General features: G+C 40.2%; 1 protein-coding gene across 3 annotated transcripts in view; it reads right to left on the bottom strand.

Moving 5' to 3' along the window:
- Positions 1 to 1,864: 1,864 nt before the first annotated feature.
- The window catches only part of BRWD1 (bromodomain and WD repeat domain containing 1), a 105,206-nt gene continuing 84,710 nt past the window's right edge, over positions 1,865 to 22,360 (bottom strand). For 2 of the 3 annotated variants that reach the window (XM_045084493.1, XM_045084494.1), the window contains exons 35-41: positions 21,397 to 21,543; positions 20,673 to 20,825; positions 17,279 to 17,445; positions 12,488 to 12,711; positions 10,840 to 11,004; positions 7,779 to 8,690; positions 1,865 to 6,866 (exon numbers count right to left, since the gene is read on the bottom strand). In XM_045084493.1, the coding sequence (XP_044940428.1) occupies positions 5,776 to 6,866; positions 7,779 to 8,690; positions 10,840 to 11,004; positions 12,488 to 12,711; positions 17,279 to 17,445; positions 20,673 to 20,825; positions 21,397 to 21,543 (2,859 nt within the window). In that variant the 3' untranslated portion in view covers positions 1,865 to 5,775. The remainder of the gene's footprint in view (positions 6,867 to 7,778; positions 8,691 to 10,839; positions 11,005 to 12,487; positions 12,712 to 17,278; positions 17,446 to 20,672; positions 20,826 to 21,396; positions 21,544 to 22,360) is intronic. The other variant, XM_045084495.1, reaches the window with a different exon arrangement.

Genomic DNA, 22,360 nt, shown 5'->3' with positions numbered 1-22,360 from the left:
TGTAACTCCCTGAGCTGAGCACTTTCCTGTTTTCTGGGGGAGCTGTTAACACTGCAAAGTCAGCTTCTACAGTACGGCCACATCAGGTCAGGAGATTGTCAGAAATGACTCCAGAATCAAGAGCTGTTCTTCACTAGCTTGGTCACTTTTACAGTTGAACAGATGAATAAATGCATCTATCAAGTCTTCAACACACTCCGTGATAGGAACCACAGAATTCTGTTTGGCTCTGACGGGTAACGTAGCTCATCACTCTGGCTTTCTCGCATCCCCAGAAAACTAGTTGTTAACCAGCAACTGTCCAAGACTTGTGATAGCTACTGCCATTTTTTTCCCCCTAAAAATCTGATAAAAGCTCTGTGAACTATCAATTGAGAGATCCTGTACCTGTCTAATGAAGTTTTTAACTTTTAAATTTTGTTGACGTACAGTGCAATACTGGTTTCTGGGTTTAATAAACTTCTTGAAAAAGATCTCAGAGCATTTTTTTAAAAAGATTTTATTTATTTGACAGAGAGAAAGAGCACGAGTAGGCAGAGAGGCAGGCAGAGAGGGGGTAGGGAAGCAGGCTCCCTGCAAGCAGAGAGCCCAGTGCGGGGCTCGATCCCAGGACCCTGAGATCATGACCTGAGCCGAAGGCAGAGGTTTAACCTGCTGGGCCACCCAGGTGCCCCAAGAGATCTGAGAGCATTTTAAACTGTTGGGCAGGATAAGGTATCAGGCATTAACCCTGGTTTTCAATCTACTTTATTACTTCCCTAATGAAAAGCAGCAGGGCACAAACAATCCAAGGACAACCCCTTTGGGGCCCATCTTTCAACCCCCTCCCCTGACCCCCAGCTCCTATGACAGGGTGGCCCTGCATTCTGCCCGAGAAAGCAATCACAAGAGGACAGAGGTTTGAGAGAAAAAATAGAGCTGTTCAAGAGTAAAGATGAGTTGCAAGGTAAATCGACTGCCTACTGCAGACCTTATAGAATTAATCAGCTAGAAGGCTCGAAGTTGTTTAAGATGGTAAGATAACAACATTAAATTTATTATACTCTTTTAGTTAGTAATTGACTTTTAAAAAGGTAAAGAAAACTGGTTCCTAGATGATAACTGAGTCGTGAGCTGTGACAATGAGTTAATTTTAAAAAGTCTGAGACCTTGTGTGGGAGTGAAAAAACAGGGATTTTTTTCATCCGGCTCCAGTGAAAATGGTCAGAATTTCACAGGTGAACTGAATGTGTGCCTACCGTCCGAGGACTAAGTATGGATTGACACTTCGAAAATTACCTTCAGTATATTAAAAATGAGATTGTTTCATGATGTAACTACTGATCAAAAAAGGTAGTAACTTTTAAATACTACTCCTGGAGGCCAGGCCGGCTGCTGCAGTCCAGGCAAACTGTAACTGGTTGTCCTGTTTCATTTAGGTCAATCAGAATCCCATTAAAGGTTTTCATAAATGATAAAACTTACCTTAAAAACTAAAGCATGACCAGAAAATATGCTCAAACACTGATAATTAAATTCAATGAAACAGTCAGTTGGTCGGACAAATAGATACATATTCTACAGTTACTTACATGCTGCCAGAGACAGACCTGCAGATTTGTAAGACCCCAATGTTGTAACTGGCTCCCATCCAAACTCCCTACATCAGATCCATACAAGCAAAGCTTAAGGAGACACCAGGTAAAGTCTTGATATTTTCCCACCAAATTCACAGTGTATTAAGGAACTAGCTTGGCAGGTTATTAGTGACTAGTAAAAACCTTCCAACTTTTGAGAATCCCCACGGACTGTTTGGCAACATCTATAATTTAAGAAAACAGCTACAAAAACCTCAATTAGAAAGTGAGAAAGGACAACACAGCCCTTACCATTAAGGTCTTTACACTTTAATCTCCATTCATTCACAACTTTTGAGCTACCAAGTGGTATTAGCACTTACTAATCTAGTTTGGACTAGATTTTCCCACAATGTTCCATTTTCTCCCTAGTGTTGACAATTTTACTTGGTTTGGTCTTTGCTCCCAAATACTAGAATTAGAGACAGTCTTTAAACAGTGACGTTGCAAATTTCTTAAGGTTTCTCCTTTATTCCATCCTGTTATCCACAGCAGGAGTTGAGAGATGGACTTACATAATAACGGAGAGTTCTCCCGCAGGGAGGGGGACTACATCACACCAGAAAATAACTCAACTACAATTTCCATACAACGTAAGACACTGAAGTGTTTGTGGACTACTCCAAGATGCCGAATCAAGGAAATATGCTGACTTAACACGGATGAAAAGGATGGAGCTGGTATTTCAGCTACAAAGGGCAAGGCAAACAGACCTGTTCTAGCCATTTAGAAGTTACTCAAAAAAACCCAACGCAATTGAGTAGAAAGGAAAAACCAAAAATACTGTAAGCACTGTGAACAACATTCTTGCATTGTAGTGATACACAAACCTCATTTTTCTCAGGTGGCACAATCAAATTCAATGTGCACTGATGAGAGATTGAAGTCCTTTCAATATAGTTTTTAAAATGATACAATTAAATTAACAAATTGTGTTCTGATTATTCTAAAGAAAAGAAGGCTAGAAGGACAGGGAATGTAGTATGAACCCAAGGCAGTCCTCAGAACTCTTATCTAAGACGTCAGCAACAAATGGAGTGTGAAGATTTAGTGAGAAGTCTTATTCTTATTTTTGGACGATAATACCTTAAAGATGGCATTTTTATTAGCTTCATACCTTCTCATTTGCAATTCTAGGTTTTGAAGTGCCTTTTCCCCAAACATAAGTTCTTTCTCCCCATTTTTGTGTACTATTTAAAAGAAACTTTTGTGTTGTAACTTAGAAGCTGTGAGTAAATGCTTTATCATTCTTTCCAAATAATTACTAAATTGAGAACGAATGTCATCAGAGATTTTTCCCCTAAAATAAAAAAGGGAGAATGACCGCCCTAAGAATTATCTGAAAATGGGATACACTTTCCCTTTTATTCAAAACTTACTACACATTGTTGGTATACCTTTTAAAGTAAGTCTGATTTAAAAAAAAAAAAAAAATGTTTTTAAACCTCACCTATTTCTTAAATGTTTGACATCTTTTTTCTTAATAGTCTTTCAAATGAATCAAAACTCAAATCTAAATACCTCAGCCCTTTTTTTCAACCATATATGAATAAACTCATAGGACCCTGAACATATACAACCACAGCAGTTTTTGTTGTTGCTCATATACACCATTAAGTGACTTCAAGTGCAATGAAAAACTATAGCACTTACTTCCGGATCAGTTCACATTCAGTCTGCAAGCTTTTGTCTTTTTTCATAAGTATATACAAACTGATCCCAAACACATTAAAGTACATCCGTGCATTAAATCCCTGCGCATTTCGCATAAAGAGAAGTAGAAAAAAAGTCAAACATGTTCTAGTGCTCAATGTAAACATTTTGAACTATTAATTATTTATTAATTTTCCTTAAAGTACTTAGGAGTGTGTGTCACATATTCAAAGTTAACCTTAGGAATAGCACCATGACCAAAAAAACCCATAAAAGTGATTCTCACTACAATCCCTTAGTTTTACTTCAGAACTTGAGAAGCTACCACTGTCAACCATATCTTCAAAGTCATGAGGCCAAATTCTTGGTTTGTTTTTTTTCCAGGTGAAACCCAAATACTGCTTTCTATACACAAAGGTCTAACAGTTTAAGACAAAAAGAAAAATTAGTAATTGGTTGACCAGCCAATCTATGACCAATTAATTCAGTCCAAAAGATAAGAATAGTTCTACTGATGAAGGCTAATGATCAAAGTCTCATTCTACCAAAAGAATTTATGTATTTATGAACATATTCTATATTTGTATTTATGGATTTTTTTGGTACCTTTTTGCAGATGATGGTAAACATGGAGTTATAACCCTGAGAATAGATATAAAACTGAGAAGCTTTAGAAGAGTTTAAATAAATTAATGGATAGGACATCTATCACCATTGCTTAAAACTAGGGAAGTAAAGAACATTCCATTAATGTTTTCAGGTCAAGAGTCAAGGCCAATTCTCCTGAATCACTCTCTCTACCATATACTCAACATGAACTCTAATAAGAAGAGCTTCATAGTTTTGAAGTAATCACAGCTCTCTCAACAACAAAGGATGGGTAGGTCTATCCCACCTACCGCAACTGGGTAATGTCCAAAAATATCCTTCCCCTTACATCAAAGTACCTTCTACCATGTCGAATGAACAGATAACTGAAAAGTAACAACACTTAAGAACATTCTCTAACACTGAACCAGAGTCTGATGCTTTTCCATACCTGCCACCTTTAGGATACACAGGAGAAAAACGTTAATTTTGTCTGGAACCAAACACAGGGCCAATAAATAACAAAGGTGGGAGTACTGTAACATACTCCTTCGCTACAAAATATGTAAACCATTTGAATCAAGTCCATCTTCAGGCACAAACAAGCTAGGAATGGCCACCGACACTGTATGGAGTAGCACAACCTATCAAGCAAAAATATTTGGCTCGAAAATAAGTGTACTTATTTATGTATTTGATGATGTGATAGAAGTTTCACTTTAAATGGATTTCAAAATTATTTTCCCACAACACATGACAGTTTCTTAGATTTAAACTAGAGGTCACTAGTAAAGATACACTTAGTTGCCCCCGCAAAGAACACCTGGGATTGCACATGGCAGCAGTAAGCTAAAACAAAGAGACAGAGAATGACGTTTAACTGTTTTCCTATATAAATGAGATTTGTGATTGCACTCTTAACAAAACAACTCTACAATCTCAGTGGAAAGGAGGGGAAACTACATATAATTTAAATACTCTCTTGGCCCTGTACACTCTATTAAAGAACACACTTTTCCTAAATCTAAGGCACACAAACTCCTCTATTTCACAGAGTAAGACTATGGAAGACCAAGATTTTGGTTAAATCCCTTACACAGAAACCAGGAGATCTTGAAAAGACAAATTATATAGCATTCTGTTAGTGCACAATTGAAAAGAAAATGCTAGGACTATGGTCTGGGCCTTAGAGGTTTAAAATATACAATCAAAACATTTTAAAAAATAATTTACCAGCACTTTATAAATTCAAGTTTATAAAATAAAAGTGATGACGTTTTCCTTAAAAATAAAGAAAAAGAGAAAAAAGACCCAACAGCATTTGGAAAGAAACCATTTCAATGAAAATGACCAAATCTAGTATAATGCATTCTGCTCAAGTAGCCAGGGGAAGGGGGGGGGGGGAGGAGGAGTGGTAGGTACCTCGCCTACTAATCATGGTTACACCTCCCATGATTATAATGTCAGTATGCACATAATATGTATGAAGAATCTGTAAACATTGGCCACGTGAAACTGTTCGACTACAACAGGAAAGGGGTTAGAAACTACCACCTCTTGACGGATTCAGGAAGTAACTGCGTGACACTTGCTACCATGAAAGTAATGCTTATCGGTTTCGATAACCAGGATGTCTAGTGTTGAACAGAGTTCAAATTCTTGCTATCTGTAGTTAAATACTGTCAAAGTAGATCTGCCCCCAAAATGAAGCATATTTTGGCACCTGTGCTGAGCGCTGCTACAAAGGCAAGCAAGTGCAAATAAAGATAACAGTCATGATTTAGTCACATTCATAACTTTTCATAGAAAAATATAAATATATTCCCTGAATTGTAGGACAAAAAATAATTTCAACAACCAACTTTCACCATAAATTCCAGTCCATTTCCTCTTTCAATGAACTGGCTTTCTGTCAAGGTCATAAGGTGCAATCATCCAAATCCAACACATTTTCTAAGCTTCTGTCATCATCCCCATCATGGTATCTCACGGTCCTTCTGCCCTGATTTCTCGTTTTGATTTTCGAACGTCGAAGACCTCTTTTCGATTGTGCATAGTCCAAGTCCTCCCAGTCGTTATCGTCCACACTCAGCCTAGGCCGTTTGCTCTGTCTCTGCCGCCTCGCGCCTCGAGCTGCGGCCGCGGCACAAGCTTTACCTTTTCTCGCCGCTTTTGCTTTTCCTCTCGTTTTCCTCTTTTTGGCTTTCGCGTCACCGGCACAGTCCACGTCGGATTCAGTCACAGACGCCAACTCGGAGTCGGACCCGGGGCCGCCTCCGGGCGCCGCCGCCGGCGGGCCGCGGTCGGGCTCGGGCCGCAGCCTCTTCCTCTGCGCGTCGGCCTCGGCCGCTGCCTGCGCCGCCCGCAGCGCCTTGGTCGAGCTGCACGGCGCCTTCCCGTAGGTCCGGAGCCGCCGGCCGTTCCACCGGCGCAGCCCGTAGTTCAGGTCGTCCTCAAAGGCGTTCTCGGCGCTCGCCTTCTGCGCCAGAGCGGCCCCCGCGCGGCCCGGCGCACCCGCCTCTCCCCCGGGCACGTGGCTTGGCCACGGCTCCGCCGAAGCCCCGGCCGAGCAACTCCCGGCGTGCGAGGGCGCAGCGTCGGCCCCGGGGCTCCCGCGCCTGCTCCTGGGCTCGGCGCTCGGCAGCCCGTCGGAGCCCGAGTCGCCGCGGGGAGACGGACGGTCGCCGGCGCGCGGCTCGCTGGGCCCCGGCCGGCCGCCGTCTCCCTCGGAGCCGCTCGCCGTCTTCCCAGCGGGCGCGCGGGCGGCAGCGAGGGGCTTTCTCCGGCCGTTTCTGCTCCTGGGGCGCGCGCCGTCTACGCGGACGTCCTCCGCGTCACTCCCGAGCTTGGTCTTACCGGCAGCGGCGGGCGCCCGTCTTCGCCGAGTCCTGAGGAGACCCGTTTTGGCTTTTGAGGCCTTCTTAGCCTTCGAACGGCTGTCCGAGTCACTGGAACAGACCCTTTTCCTGGAAGCCTTCCTGCTTTGCCCATGGTCCTGCGACGCGGGATCTACGAATTAAAAACGAAGAGCATCCTGTGAATCCGCAGGGGCGCGTGCGCAGGGATCCCTGCCCGTCACTCCAGGCCAGCGGAGCTGGCATTCCCCGGCCGCAGCACCCGCAGCACCGGTCACGGGCCCAGCGCGCTGCCAGCGCCGCCGCCCCGGGCCCTGCGACACACAGACACAACACACCGCACACAGACGTTTTATTTACACGAATACACACTAACTTCTCCGCACTCGTGCCCTAGCGAACGCAAACTCATCACTGACCCTCGGCCTCCCTGAAACTTTTCCACTTCACAACACTGAAGTCACGCCAACACCCTTAATCTTCGCTTTGGCCGCCACCTGCCAAGAATACACCCTTAAATCAACAGGCGGTCCCCCCCATGCTCCAGAGTTCTTCTGAGGCAAGTGGACAAGAATGACAGCCAGGCTCACAGAAAACATGCAGACCCAACGAGCCGCTACACGTCAAGCTCGGAGAGCAATTTCCTGACCCACAGGCCAGCTGGGGGGGCACTCTGCTGGGGGCTGCTGCTGTCATTCTTACGCATCCCTTCCAAGCAAACAGTCCTACCCTTTTCTTTCCTCCTCTTAAACTGACACCACAGCTTATAAATGTGCTTGCCTCTGCTTTCCTGAAACCCACAGCCAATACAAGAAGTGAAATCTCACCAGAAACAGCTGTTAAGGTCAAGACTGCCTGTTATGTGAATAAAACTAAACATGTTTGGCAACCAGTTATGCGTGCACACAGAACATCAGGGATGCACAGAACAGACGGAGAACGCATGCGATGGACAGAAAATCACCGGTGAAGAGAAGTTTCATGGGGGGAACAAAAAAACAAAGCTCTAAGGAGAGAAGAACAGTGAGAACACGCCAGTAAGCCAAGATTACATATTATGAATTACCTTTCATAAAATTGTTTGGTTTTCCTTTTGTATTGTCATCATCTGAATCCAAATCAGTCTCAGATACATGATCTGAGAAACACTGGGACCCGGCAGTGGGTTCACACTTCGAACCCCCTCTAACCAGGTTCATTTCCATTCTGTGGTAGCTGCCACCTTCTCGATCTTGCTCTTCAGATTCCGAGTCCTCTGAATCACTGAAGATCTTTGCTTTTTTAAGGAAAGTAAGATTCTTGCGACCTGTGTTGTATTTCCTACCAGCATACTTTCTTGGTTCAGAATCTGCTTCCTCCTCTTCCTCTGAGATGCTCTCTGCCTTAAGTTTCTGCCCAGAGGTGGATGGACCAGCAGTTCTATTATGTACATTATCGGAATCATGACTTTTAGAGTCTTCATCAGAAGACTCTATTTTCAGGAATTTAGTTTTAGAAGTTGCTGGAGCATGCGACTTATACCCATTAGCATGCCAATTCTTGCGGGCTACTCGCAAATCACTTTCTGACTCTGAATCCCCATTTTCAGACTCATTCACAGTATTCTGGGCAGCATGAGAACTGAACAGTGGTAATGGCTGATTTCGGTCTTTTAGTTCCTCTTCTTCAATTTCAGACTTTAAGCTCTGATCATCTTCGGAATTATGTAGTAATTTTTTTCTAGCCACAGCAGAAGCATTACGGTGAGGCAACTTACGGCCAGAACAGACACTTTCAGAGCTAGAGTTCTCCTCTACATCACTCATGAGCTTTATCTTATTGGCAGCCACGGCAGCACACTTTCGTAGCACTTTTCGGTTATTTCCAGCCTTGGCTTTTAGACTTTCACGGGTCTCCACTGAATTGTTATCAGAGTCACTTAAATAGACTCTCTTTCGAGTGGCTTTCCTGCCACATCCGTTCTCTAAAGAAACTGGACCTAGAAATAAAGTAGCAATAAGATTAGGAAAGTCTTCCTTATTTCAACATTTTTTTAAAAAATTTATTATTTTAGAACAGATGTTCCCTACCTTTTAATGCCAAAACAGATTTCCCGTCTATATCTAAAAAGCCCTAAGGATGGGGGTGCCTGGGTGTATCAAGTTAACTGTCTGACTCTTGATTTCAGCCCAGGTCATGATCTCAGGGTTGAGAGACCCAGCCCTGCCTTGTGCTGGGTGTGGAGCCTGCTTAAGATTCTCTCCCTCTCACCCTCGATCATGCATCCTCCACTCCCAAAAAAACCCCAAACCACAACAAAATAAAAAACAGAAACAAAAAAACAGCCCTAAGGATGAAACAGAAGAGAGCCCAGAATAAACCCACACCTACACAGTCAATTAATTTACAAGAGAAGAGGCAAGAATATACAACGAAGGACAGTCTCTTGAACAAACAGTGCTGGGGAAACCCAGCAGCCGACCAGCAAAAACATGAAATGAGATTACTATCTTACACATACACAAAAAATTAACATAAAAATGGATTAAAGACTTGAATGTAAGATCTGAAACCATAAACTCTCCTAAAAGAAAACACAGGGTTGGTCTAAGCTCCTTAACACTGATCTTGCCAATGATGGTTTTTTTTTTGATCTGACACCAAAAGTAAAGGCAATAAACCCAAGAATTAACAAGTGGGACTACATCAAACTAAAAGCTTCTGCACAGCAAAAGAAATCATCAACAAAATAAAAAGGCAACCTACTGATACATGCAAATCATGTATATGATAAGGAGTTAACTGTTCAAAATATTTAAAGACCTCATACAGTTCATCAGCAAAAAACAATCTGATTAAAAAATGCAGAGACATTTTTTAAAATGCAATCTGATTAAAAAATGAGTAGACATTTTTCAAAATATGGCTCACAAATAATGGGCAAAAGAATGCGAAAAGATATTCAACACCACCAATAAGGGAAATGCAAATCAAAACCACAGTGAGATGTCATCTCACACCTGTCAGAACAGATAAAATTACACAGGAACAACAGATGTTGGCGAGAATGCAGAGAAAGGGGAACCCTCATGCACTGCTCCTGGGAATGCTAGCTGAGGCAGGCACTGTGGAAAAAAGTACAGAGGGTCCTCAGAAGGTTAAAACTGTAACTGCCCTATGATCCCACAACTGCACTACTAGGTACTTATCTAAAGAAAATGAACCACTAACTTAAAAAGGTATCCACACCCCAATTTCACTACAGCATTATTTACAAAAGCCAAGATAAGGAAACAACCAAGGCACCCAATGGCGGATGAATGGAAGAGATAATGTGGTGTATCTCTACAACAGAGTTTTATTCGGTCATTAAAAAATGGAATATTTGTGACAACAAGGATAGACCTTGAAGGTATTCATACTAAGCAAAGTAAGTCGACAGAGATAGACAAATACTGTATAATTGCACTTGTATGTGGAACCTAACACACAAAATAACCAAAACTAAGAACCAAGCTCACTGATCAGAGAGCAGATCTGGTGGGGGAGGAGTGGTGAAGGAGATCAAAGACACGAACTTCCAGTTATAAGACACAGGGATGCAATGTACAGCATGATGACCACAGCTAGTGCTCCTGCATATCTGACAGCTTCTAAGAGTGAATCTTAAAAGTCCTCTTCACCAGAAATAAAGAAAAACTTTAACTATGTATAATAACTGACTGTAACTGTATTATTGTGATCATTCTGCAGTACATACAAATACCAAATCATTATGTTGTACCCCAGAAATATAATGTTGTATGTGTCAATTCTATCACAATTTTTAGAAAAATCTAAAATGGTGGGACACCTGGGTGGCTCAGCAAGTTTAAGCATGTGCCTTCAGTTCAGGTCATGATCTCAGGGTCTTGGGATCGAGTCCCTCATCAGGCTTATTGCTCGACAAGGAGCCTGCTTCTCCCCTTGCTTATGCTCGCTCTCTTCCTTTCTCTCTCTGGCAAATAAATAAAATCTTAAAAAAAAAAATCTAAAAAAGACCTTTAACCATATGTGTAGATACATTAAAACAATAAACCATTCTATGCTTAACTTAGGGATTCCCTTGATAAACACTCCTCCAAAGTACCAACCACTGAGTGTCTTACCACTTTTCCTCTGAGCAGCTCTGGTTCTTGTCACCCTGAGACTACTGCTTCTGGCCAGCCCACTACGTAAGGAAGCTTCACGCGGTCTTGACCTCTCTTTGCTTTCCTCTGAACTATTAGAAGCTGAAGATGAAGAGGTACCTAAGGAATCTTCCATTTCACTTTCTAAGAAAAAATAAAGCATCACCAGTTCGTCACACATATTCTCTCTGTTTCATAACAACAAGCTAAAAGCAGATTCTCAAAATACTTAGAGGAGATTATGTTTTTAAAAACTGTTTCAAAGAACAGGTCATAAAATTCTGGCATTAAAAAGTATGTCATCAGCATTCCAAATTCAGTTTTTTCTCTGCAAGGACCATATTGAATCCTGGATTGGATTCAGTAAATACAGTTTACGTATTCCTTAAACTTCCATTTAGAAATGTAATTAGCCCCCATCCACTTCTGTCCTGAGACCGGTATTTCCTTCAGGATAGACAACTGCTGTGTAGTCCCATGTCAGTGGACACACTGTGTGGACAGTGGACAGTGTGTCCACCGACAGGCCTTGTGCTAGTAGTAAACCCTGTAAGAGCACAGTGGAACCACACGTGCTTTCAGCTCAAGAGCCATTTCGACCTGTTCCACTGCAAAGGGGGAGGGAAGGACAGAAACAAACAAGATAAATGACTTGAAGAGTACATGTCACTTGTCCCCATCGACCTCACTGAGTGAGTGCGCGCTCCAGTGCAAACACGGCCCAGAGAAGCTTCCCGCTTTCGTCTACTCCATCCTTACAAACGTATCACAGAGCAAAAGTTTCATCAAAGTGAGTGGGAGCATGTTGCTAAAAGATAAAATTTTGCTCCACAAATACAACCCCAACTCTGTGTTAAAGTGGCTGCGTTAGGACACGAGTCACCAAGTTGTGTTTCTGTCTCTGAAACTGCTCTGCCATTTGCCATTCTGCCTGTCCCTATTCTATTCCGGTCCACTTCCCAGCACACTGACTAGGTTTCTAGATTCTTCCCTTTCCCTGCATATTACTGCCAAACTGACTGATCTTCCTGAAACAGAATTCATCATGTGATTCCCTTACTCATCCAGGGACCCAAATAAGTAATCCAAATTCTTCTGCAAGGCTTGCCACTCTACACTGCATTCTACCTCTTTGGTCCTATTATTTTAAGTCATAGTAATAAGTCATCAAAATCACTCAGAGCAACAGGGAAGTATACACCCACCACAGCCTCATTCCCACAGTGCTAAAAAAGGTTTAGGATTAGCTTTGGTTACACTACCAAAGAGCCAAGAACCATAAGCAGCTTGGAATTTACTAGGCTAACATGATGATGATAATGATGTGTTTTTTTAAAAAAAGAAGAAAAAAAAGCATCTTATTTTGTATATTAAGTGTGATATTTATATCCCATTATTTAAAATAGAGAAGATTCAAGTTTGCATAGAATGCAACTGCACCATTTGCAAAGACTAGCACTTATCAAACATATAGTAACTGCTGCAATTTTATTACTTTTGACTCTTTTGAATACAATTTCCTCAACTGTTAGGACAGTCTTATTTATTCCTTCCTCTGAAGGCACAGTAACTGGCAGTGCTACACACAGGAGTGATGGACAGTTAATTAACAATGCTCCCGTCTCACCAGATAACGTGGAGCCATCATGCAGAGTGACAGGCCTACTTCTCCTTCTTTCTGACGATCCTGTTGAATCCGAGGAGTCACCAGACGTCACCCCTGAAGAGACACTAACACTTGTCCTGTGGCTCGCAGAGTAAGCAGCCCTACTGGAGGTAGACTGGGTAGGAGAACCTACCAATTCAGGAATTACTTTTGTCTGAGATTTTAACCGCTTCTGCTTGATATTTCTGGTCAAAGACGGGAACAAAGAAAACAAAATTTAATTAAACCAAGACTTACTTAATCTGAGAATAATTTTATGATTGAAACACTGAAATATTCATTGTTAACATCTTATTCCGACATGGATTACTACGAATATTCTTATTCTAAATTGTACATAATTTTATTCCAAACTGGAGTAATGAACAAATGATCCAAGTAGCAGAGTTATGAACAGAGAATCAGACTAAATGTCAAAGTTCTTTGGAATAAAAGCCAATGTTCATGTAATACAGGCATTCATTCATAATACAAAACTGAGTATCAGTAAAACACAATTTTCTCTCTTGTCTATCTGTTCCTAAACTACAGCATAAGATTAAGAAGAGAAAGCAACAAAACCTAAACAGTAAGAACAGAGGCAAAAAAAAAAAAAAGATCAGAACAAGATAGTTTTTTCTAACACCAATCCACTCACTTCTAAGTACCAACGAGTTCACTATGCTGCGTACCTGAGCCATGGATTATGAAGAAAAAGTAGAAGTTTAGGACAATACAGTCTTTGGTTTTTAAATTACAGATCCGGGTTTAATATTCATCTTGAATAATCCTATTTTTGTTTAAAACAAGACAGAGCAGCTTTTAAGAATATCTAATCTGAGCTTAAAAATAACCACAAGGTTCTTTTTTTTTTTTTTTTAAGATTTTATTTATTTGACAGACAGAGATGACAAGCAGGCAGAGAGAGAGAGAAGCAGGCTCCTTGCTGAGCAGAGTGTCTGATGCGGGGCTGGATCCTAGGACCCCGAGATCATGACCTGAGCTGAAGGCAGAGGCTTAACCCACTGAGCCACCCAGGTGCCTCAACCACAAGGTTCTTTAAAGCAGCAGCTGTTTTGGGCCACCTGGGTGGCTCAATGCATTAAAGTCTCTGCCTTCAGCGCAGGTCATGATCCTGGGGTCCTGGGATCCAGCCCCACATCAGGCTCTCTGCTCAGCAGGGAGCCTGCTTCCTCCTCTCTCTGCCTGTCTCTCTGCCTACTTGTGATCTCTGTCTGCCAAATAAATAAATCTTAAAAAAAAAAAAAAAAAAAAAAAGCAGCAGCTGTTTTGTCATCATCAGGAAATTTCAAGCTTCTTATGTCAAAATATTAAACTTCCATTACTATCAACTGAGGGACAGACCAATAAATATAAAAAGAAATAGTTACATGCTCATACTCATCATACACTTCATTTTAAAACAGAAAACAAAGTGATAAATACCTACGGATTAAGACTGCTTCCTTTTCATCCTGACTTTTCATTGGTTCAAAAAGAAAGGATTTTTTTTTAAATTAAACTCCTACAATAACCGAAAAACCCAAACTGAGGTTCATTTTATAAAATAAATGGCCCATACTCTCCAAAAATGTCAATTAAGAAGACAAAGGATGAAATTAAAATTCCTGATTAAGACTAAAGAGGGGCACCTGGCTGGCCCAGTCAGTGGACCCTAGGACTTTTGATCTCAGGGATGTGAATCTGAACCCTTCATTGCATGTAGAAATTTACTTAAAAAAACAAAAACAAAAACAAACCTGAAAATAGGATCACGTGAGGATTAAATGAGTTAGTATTCTTTTAAACAACAGACTAAGAAACATATGTATCCATATATATGCAATGCAAGATCCTCCTTTGGGTCTAGATTGGAAAAAAAAAAATTTGCCCTAAGGACGTTATTGGGTCAATGGTAGAGATGCAATAAGGTATGGTTAGAACCTTATTTATGTATTTATTTTTTAGCAAATCCACACTAAGTATTTAGGAGTAAAGGAATAGGATGTCAGAAACATTTTTTTGAACAATTTAGAAAAAAAAAAAAAAACCTCACAACAAGATAAAGCAATGATAAAGCAAATGTGACATACTATGAAAAACTGGGGAGTCCAAGCAAGGGGTATAAAGGAGTTCTTTCGATTATTCTTCAGCTTTTCTGTAATTCTAAAATTATTTCAAAATTAAGAGTTGGGGGACGGGTCGGGGGGGGGGCAGGGAGGACTCACACCGTCCACTTCGTAATGCACATCCCGGAATGACAGGCTGCAACGCAGCTCAACAGGCCAAACCCACTCACTGAAGGAGCACGCGTTTCCCTGTTTCAAGGCAGCCGTCAGCCTAAACGAGGGGGCAGGGATGCAAGGGAGACTCTGGCAAACCCTCTCACCCAAAAAGCAAAGATAAAACTGGCAAATCATCCGAAAAAGTCATTTCACAACTCTGGAAGGTAATCACAGGCACTTAACAAATTAAAAAGCATTTATTCAAGAAAACCTTCTGAATCTAAGAAAAAAACTGACTGGAGTTTTGTGTGTGAACACAAATTTTTGACCACTGAGCTATGCTAAGTCAGAGGAGACATCCAGGAAGACACCCCACCCCCATCCAATTTCTTTTTTAATTTTTAAAAAGCAGATTTCAGGGGTGCCTGGGTGGCTCAGTGAGTTAAGCATCTGCCTTGGGGTCAGCTCATGATCCTAGGTTCCTGGGATGGAGTCCTGCATCCGGCTCCTTGCTCAGCAGGGGGCCTGCTTCTCCCTTTGCCTGCCATTTCCCCTGCTTGTGCTCACTCGCTCTCATTCTCTCTGGCAAATAAATAAATAAAAATTTTAAAAATAATAATAAGCGGATTTCAGTGGCTTAACACCAGAAAAGACAGACTACAGAACTGGTTTAGGCAACTCACTAAATAAAACCAGCAACAAGCACCATCAGTGAGGGAGAAGGATCAGAATCCAGAGTTTCTATAATACATGAACAAACAGCAACAAGAAAACCCAAAGAGATGGTATTTCCAGAATGGCAACATTATTTTATTAAGTATGTACTGTGTCCAACAAAACAGTACAAGGCCTATCAAGAGTCAAGGAAGTTCGCCCACACAGAGGTAAAAAAGCAGGCAACAGAAACAGTCTCTGAAAGGACCCAGAGGTTGAACTAAAGGTATTTAAATGAAATAATGTTTACAGAATAAAAGCAAGATGACAAGAATATCGATGAAGACATAGAAATTACAAAAAAACAAACATTCTGGAGTTGAAAAGCACAATAAACTAAAACAGATATTCAGAAGACAGGCTCAGCTGTGTCTGTGAGCTGGTACAGGAATCGGAGACCTTGGTAGGTGCGTGCTATCCCATCTGAAGAACAGGAAGAGAAGGGAAAATGGAGAGAACCTCAGAGGCCTGTGGGACACCATCCACCATATCCGCATATGTACAGTAGGAGTCCCCAGATGAGAGGGGAAAGGCAGGAGATATTTGAGTAATGGCCAGAAACCACCCAGATTTGATGAAAAACATTCCTCTAGAAAGCTGGAAAAATGCCTACAAACAACGATAGTCGGGTGCAAAACGAAGACAGAATTTTGAAAGCAGCAAGAGAAAAACCCTTCCGTGTGTACCAGGGAGGGACCGTCAGTAGCGGGATTAGAGCGGACCTCTCATGGGAAACAGACAGAGGTCAGCAGGCAGTGGAAGGCGATACTCCAAATGCGGGGGTGGCGGGGAACAAGCACCGACAACTAGGAATTCTACATCCAGCCAAACTAGTGTCAAACAAAAACCGGTCAGAATGAACTGCTAGCACACCCACCTTAGAAAGACACACTAAAGGACATCGGGCTGCAAAGAAAGGACACCAGAGGGTACTCACTCCACACAAAAAATAAAAACTACTGGGAAAGGTAATCACATAGGTAAATATAATTAACAGTATCAATGATTTCTTTTCTTTTCTTAAGCAATTTTAAAGAAAACTAGCTAAGCCATAGCATGTAAGGATGTAAACTGACAATAACAACACAAAAAAGGGAGGGAGGGAGCTAAACTAGAACACACTTCTTAAGAGAACGGTATGAATCTGAAGGAGGCAGTTCCGAACGGAGATGCAGAGTGCCAGCCCTGAACTCGCAGGAAGACCCCAGCCGTGCATCAGTGCGGATTCCAAAGATGCCCGGATACACACTAAACACGGAATTACTCCGTTTTCACACTGCAACACTCTCAAAGATTCTGAAAATATTAATGTAAGCTAAACAGTCAAAGAAGACAGAACATAGTATCGAATTCCTGATAGAAAATAATTTATAAAAATAAAAAATAAAAAAAATAAAAATAGATAAAATAAATTTTAAAATAACAATAAAATAAATATAATAAAATATAAATTTTGTATTTCTTTACAACTATTCCTCAGAAAAAAATAGGGTGCATAAAGTTTCAATGATATTTCTTTTCCCTTACTCAATCAAATGCTCAAGGATCACACAAAGTAATCACTTAACTCTGCATTAAAAGAAAAGGGTTCTTATGTAATAAATAAAACTTCAATCCTAAGATTTTTTAAATCTGCAGTGTTCATTAAATGCTTTAAAATTAACCTACTTACGAATTCTATAGTAGCTGTATTTATGCAGTGCTTTCAAGTCATAAAAAAACAAATCTTTCTGAATATACTATACTCCTAACCATTTTAGCATAATAAAATTAAAGAAGCATCACCACCTCAAATTTGTCTAATTGCACACAAAGCCTCCAATAACCAATTCACCTGATACTTTTGTTAGCCTGATTGACACGGTTACAATTTTGCCGTCTCTTGAACCTCTGGCTTCTTCGAAGTTTTTCATTGAACTTTTGACCAATTTTAAAATCAGAGGAGATTTTCTTCATTTTTTCTTCAAATAAGGCAGACAATCTCAAGGTCATACTGTAAATCTGCAAGGATATGAAAGCAAAACTAGAACTACAACATACCTTTCAAAATACTTTCACAAAAAAAAATGTGTAACACATTGGCTACGTGCAGTCTCTTCTATCACTATTCTAGAAAACGTATGTTCCTTTACCCAATCCCCCCCTTCCTTCAGAGACACAACAACAAACAGGCACCATCAAACATACACCTCTCAGACAAAAAGAAAGTCATTTTAAATCAAGCAATTCTCTGTAATCTAGGACTGATGTCTACATGTCTGTGGTTCTCATTTGGCTCTTCCCGTTTTCCCATTTACATGTACAAATCCAAAAAAAAAAAGGCCCCCTCTCCCAAAGTTAGATGTGAAGCTGGTGGGTTCTAGGATTGCTATTTAGACAGCAAAAGAGCACTGTCTCCTTGGGATGAGAAAACAAAGGCACTTTCACCCTCATCTCCAACTTGCAAAGTGACTGCCTTTGATGCCACCTAAATTACAGACGGAAGGCTATCATGCCCCGGGAGAAGAAAACACACCCTAAAACTTTAACGTGAAAGACTGTGTTCTAACAATTTTTACATTTAAATAGTATCAAATCTTTCACAGAATTCTGCAGTGTGATGTTAAGTGCTACTATAAATAACTGGTATAACTATGTGTTTACAGGAAGTATTCTCAACTCATTCACAATCATTCTTGGAAAATAAGCGAAAAAGTCTAATGTTCAAAAGCTGTGTATCAGTAACTCGGATGCACTTGGCAGAAAAGGTGGAGAGGCTACCATTATAGAATATTTAAAAAAAAAAAAAAAGTGTGTGGGATACATCAATTTCCTATACACTTTTAAACAAACATGAACATATATGACTTTAAATGTATATTTAAAATATATTTGTATTTAAATATATATATTTAAAATATATTTGAAAATATATGCACACACATGCATATACACAATGTATGTGAAATTCAAAATCCCACTTCATGTTTGACTATTATTTCCAGTATTTTGTGTAACTTGAATTTATTCTTTTCCTTCGCATCTGAATTCTAGTGCAAGTCACCAGTTTCAACAGGTGATGTTTTTTTAATCGTATTTAAGTTCAAAACCTGATTGTCTTAAAAACCATTACTTTCCTATTACCTGTCTTCTCATTAGATTTTACACAAACCTGTAATACATTTGCATTGAACACAAACATTTATCAAAAATAGATATTAATAGCTCTCCAAAATTTTTCATACATGAAAAAAACCACAGAGGTGCCTGGGTGGCTCAGTGGATTGAGCCTCTGCCTTCGGCTCGGGTCATGGTCTCAGGGTCCTGGGATCGGGCCCCGCATCAGGCTCTCTACTCAAAGAGCCTGCTCTCCCCGCCCCGCCTGCTTGTGATCTCTCTCTCTCTGACAAATGAGTAAATTTTAAAAATTTAAAAAATAAAAAAAAACACAGTTACAATCATACACAATGGTGAAAGACGGAAAATCATTCCCCAAAATGAGCAATGAGAAAATACTGCGGGCTTTTACCACTGCACTTTAAATTCTAGCCAGGCTAATTAGGTAAAAAGAGAAATAAAGATCATCCGGATGGTAAAGCTAGAACTGAAACTATCGCTCTTTGCAGATGACATGCTCCATATTCATGGCAACATTCCTCCTAATAGCCAAAAAACAGAAACTATTCAACTGTCCAACAGGAAATGAACAGACAAACAAAATGTGATATAGCCATATGATAGAGTTTTTAGTATTTATTCAGGCATAAAAAGGAATAAAGTTCTCATACGGGATACAACACAGATGAACCTCTCAGATGTCCTGCTGAATGAAAGAAACCCGACACAAAAGACAAATGCTGTGTGACTCCACATACATGAAACATCTAGAATAGGCAGATGCATAGTGACAAAGGACAGGAGACATTACTACCAAGGGCTGAGAGAGGGAGAGAGCACAGAGTTTGCGGAGTACTGCTTGGCAATTAGGGCTTCTGTTTGCATTGACCAAAGAGTTTTGGAAATAGTAGTGATGGTTAAGCAACACTGAATATAATGCCAATACCCTTAAAAGTGGTTAAGACACCCTGGGGATAAAAATACATGTTTATAAAAAATAAAAAAATTTTTTAAAAAAAGGTGGTTAAGACAATAAAGTTAGTTTATATGTATAACCACAACTTTGAAACTCTGATAATACACAAAAATCCAATAAATTGTACACTTTAAATGGGTGAGATGTATGATGTATCTTCAAATATATATTTTTTAATTAAAGGGGGAAAGAAGCATGAATGAGATTTGTTCTCTCTCTGGAAAGAAAGTGTCTCACTAATGATGAATACGGACAGTAACACAAGCTTGGGAAAAAGTCAGACTTGACATTAAAGTGATGTTTAAAAATTGATGTTAAATCAATGTTAAATTTGCACACTGAATGCAAGGAAAGAGTTCTCAAATTAAGAATTAAACAGGAGAGTCTGATAAATAATGAAGAGAAAGTGAATTTAAGGCAAAACAGTTAATTAGCAGTGATAATCGCTGATCAGAGATAAGGTGCTACAACATTAATAAGCAAGTGCTTTAGTTTAAGATCTTCTCAAATCATTGTCTTTTTTTAATTACCCAATATACACTGGCTACAAGGGTTTGTGCTATTTGTGAAAATTCGCTGAGTATATGTACCCTCCCTTTTGTACATTTATTATGCTTCAACAAATTTTGAAAAGTTATCCAATGTGTATCCAATGTATCCAACGTGTAACATTTTTATAATACTTCAGGGATGTCCTCTCTATTAGTACTCTAATAAATAAATAAAGAGTAAGAGAGCTCATGTGCCTCCTCTCTGCATCCAAAATACCGGTGTGGCGTCAGGAGTCCCACCCCTACTTCCAACCGTTCTTCACTCACTTGCAATATGCTCCCAGCCTCTCTCAGTAAATTTCTAATCCACTTTTCAAGATTCCTACATGTATGAAACACCGGATTTTCTCGTTCTATATATCAATTTCACTGGCAGCCTCACTCCCCCCAATTCCTATTTGTTTATATGACTTCAGGTAAAGTAAACACGAATTGCTGAAGGTACCAACACAGACATTCAGGCTGCAGCAGGGCACTATTCTTACCAGCGGTTGTCTCTCTTCCCACGTATCTGCAACATTCCAACACTGACTGACCAGCAAGTAGAAAATAACCATCAACATAGATTATGCATTTTTTTCTCTGACGACCACTTTTAAAATTACCTTTGATCTTTTGTTTGGTGTATACGCTTTTGCATTGCTAAATATCAACCGGATGTCTTTGCAAAATTCCAAAGGGCTGTCATAATTTCCTGCTTCTAAAGTTTCCCTTACTGTTCCAAAATCCATTGGAGTATCTATAATATCTCGGTAGTCCTAGGTTTTAAAAACAATAATTAGTTCAAAGATTTGATAGCTACTTTTAGAAATCCAAGTGCAACAGATCTCTAAAATATTCAAAAGGTCAGAAGGACACCTTAAGAATCATCCTTAACTTTAAAGAGACCAGATAGACAAAATAAAAAATATACCAAAATGATATACTTGGTAGGATGTGGAATGATTTTTTTTTTTCCTTCTTTACACTCTCATGTAATTGTCAACCTTCCTACAGTAAATTTGTCTATTTTTTTAAAAGGTCATTTCCCACTCCCGTATTGGAGAAATGAATACAGATGCTTTTATCCAAGTTAGTTTTCCCGGGGCTGGCCCCATGTAGGATCTTCCCATTATGATGTAGCAGTGATTAGCTAGGTCTCAGCCCAAGTTACAAGGGTGTCTATAGAGTCAAGAATAACTATGTAATACAACTCTTCCATTCAATGGTAAGAGACAAAGTTAACACGAAGCTAAGACATCGTACTCATTAAAGTTTACTTTAAATACCTTCACCCCAATCTCTATACAAAACAAGAAAAGGCCCAAACATTCAACATTGACAACTTACTGGATATTCAACCAAATCAACAGGTTGTCTAAATGGTTCAGAATCTTCACACTGAAAAATTAAGTTCACTAGTTCCTTACACTGTTTCTTCCAGTTACTTTCAACATAGTTGGTCGCTTTGATGCTCCTTTTTTTCCAATCATGGACCTAAAAACACATAGTATTAGAAATTTTTTCAGTTTTAGAAATGTAACAGTGTAGTTTGACATAGTATGGTGATAAAAATGCAAGTGAACTGTCTCTGTACTGTAACAATGTGGTTACTCTTTTTTCTTTTCTATTCTTTTTTTGAAGATTTTATTTATTTGTCTGACAGAGAGATCACAGGTAGGCAGAAAAGCAGGCAGAGAGAGAGAGGAGGGAATGCAGGCTCCCTGCCGAGCACAGAGCCTGATGCAGGGCTCGATCCCAGGACCCTATGATCATGACCTGAGCTGCCACCCAGGTGCCCCATATTGTGGCTACTCTTATTTTCTACCTACTTGGAAGAAACCCACTTTTCTGTAAAAACCAAGAGCATCCATCACTCTGAAAATATTGTTCATCCCACCACCTATCTTCCAAGTATAGAGAATATTTTCACAGAATATGAAGCATCACCTGGGATAAACTGGTAGGCTAAATAATGGCCCCAAAGATGCCCATACCCTAATCCAAGAACTCACGACTGTCACTTTACATGGCAGACTTGACTAACGGCATGGATCTTGACATGGGAAGACTGCCCTGGATTATCAGGATGGACCCAATGTAATCACAAAGGTCCTTTTAAGAGTGAGGCAAAAAAGGGGTGCCTGGGTGGTTCAGTCAGTTAAGCATCTGACTCTTAGTTTCGGCTCAGGTCAGGATCTCAGGGTCGTGAGACTGAGCCCTGCGCTGGACTCTGCACACAGAACGGAGTCCATTTGGGATTCTCCCTCTCTGGCCCCTCCCACTCGGGCTCTAAAATAAATAAATAATTCCC

The sequence above is a fragment of the Mustela putorius genome, unplaced genomic scaffold (genome assembly GCF_011764305.1).
Source record: "Mustela putorius furo isolate JIRA1106 unplaced genomic scaffold, ASM1176430v1.1 tig00000765_pilon_pilon_pilon, whole genome shotgun sequence".
In the NCBI taxonomy this organism is placed as follows: Eukaryota; Metazoa; Chordata; class Mammalia; order Carnivora; family Mustelidae; genus Mustela; species Mustela putorius.
Note: the sequence above shows the minus strand (reverse complement) of the source record. Positions and strands in the feature narration are given on the sequence as shown.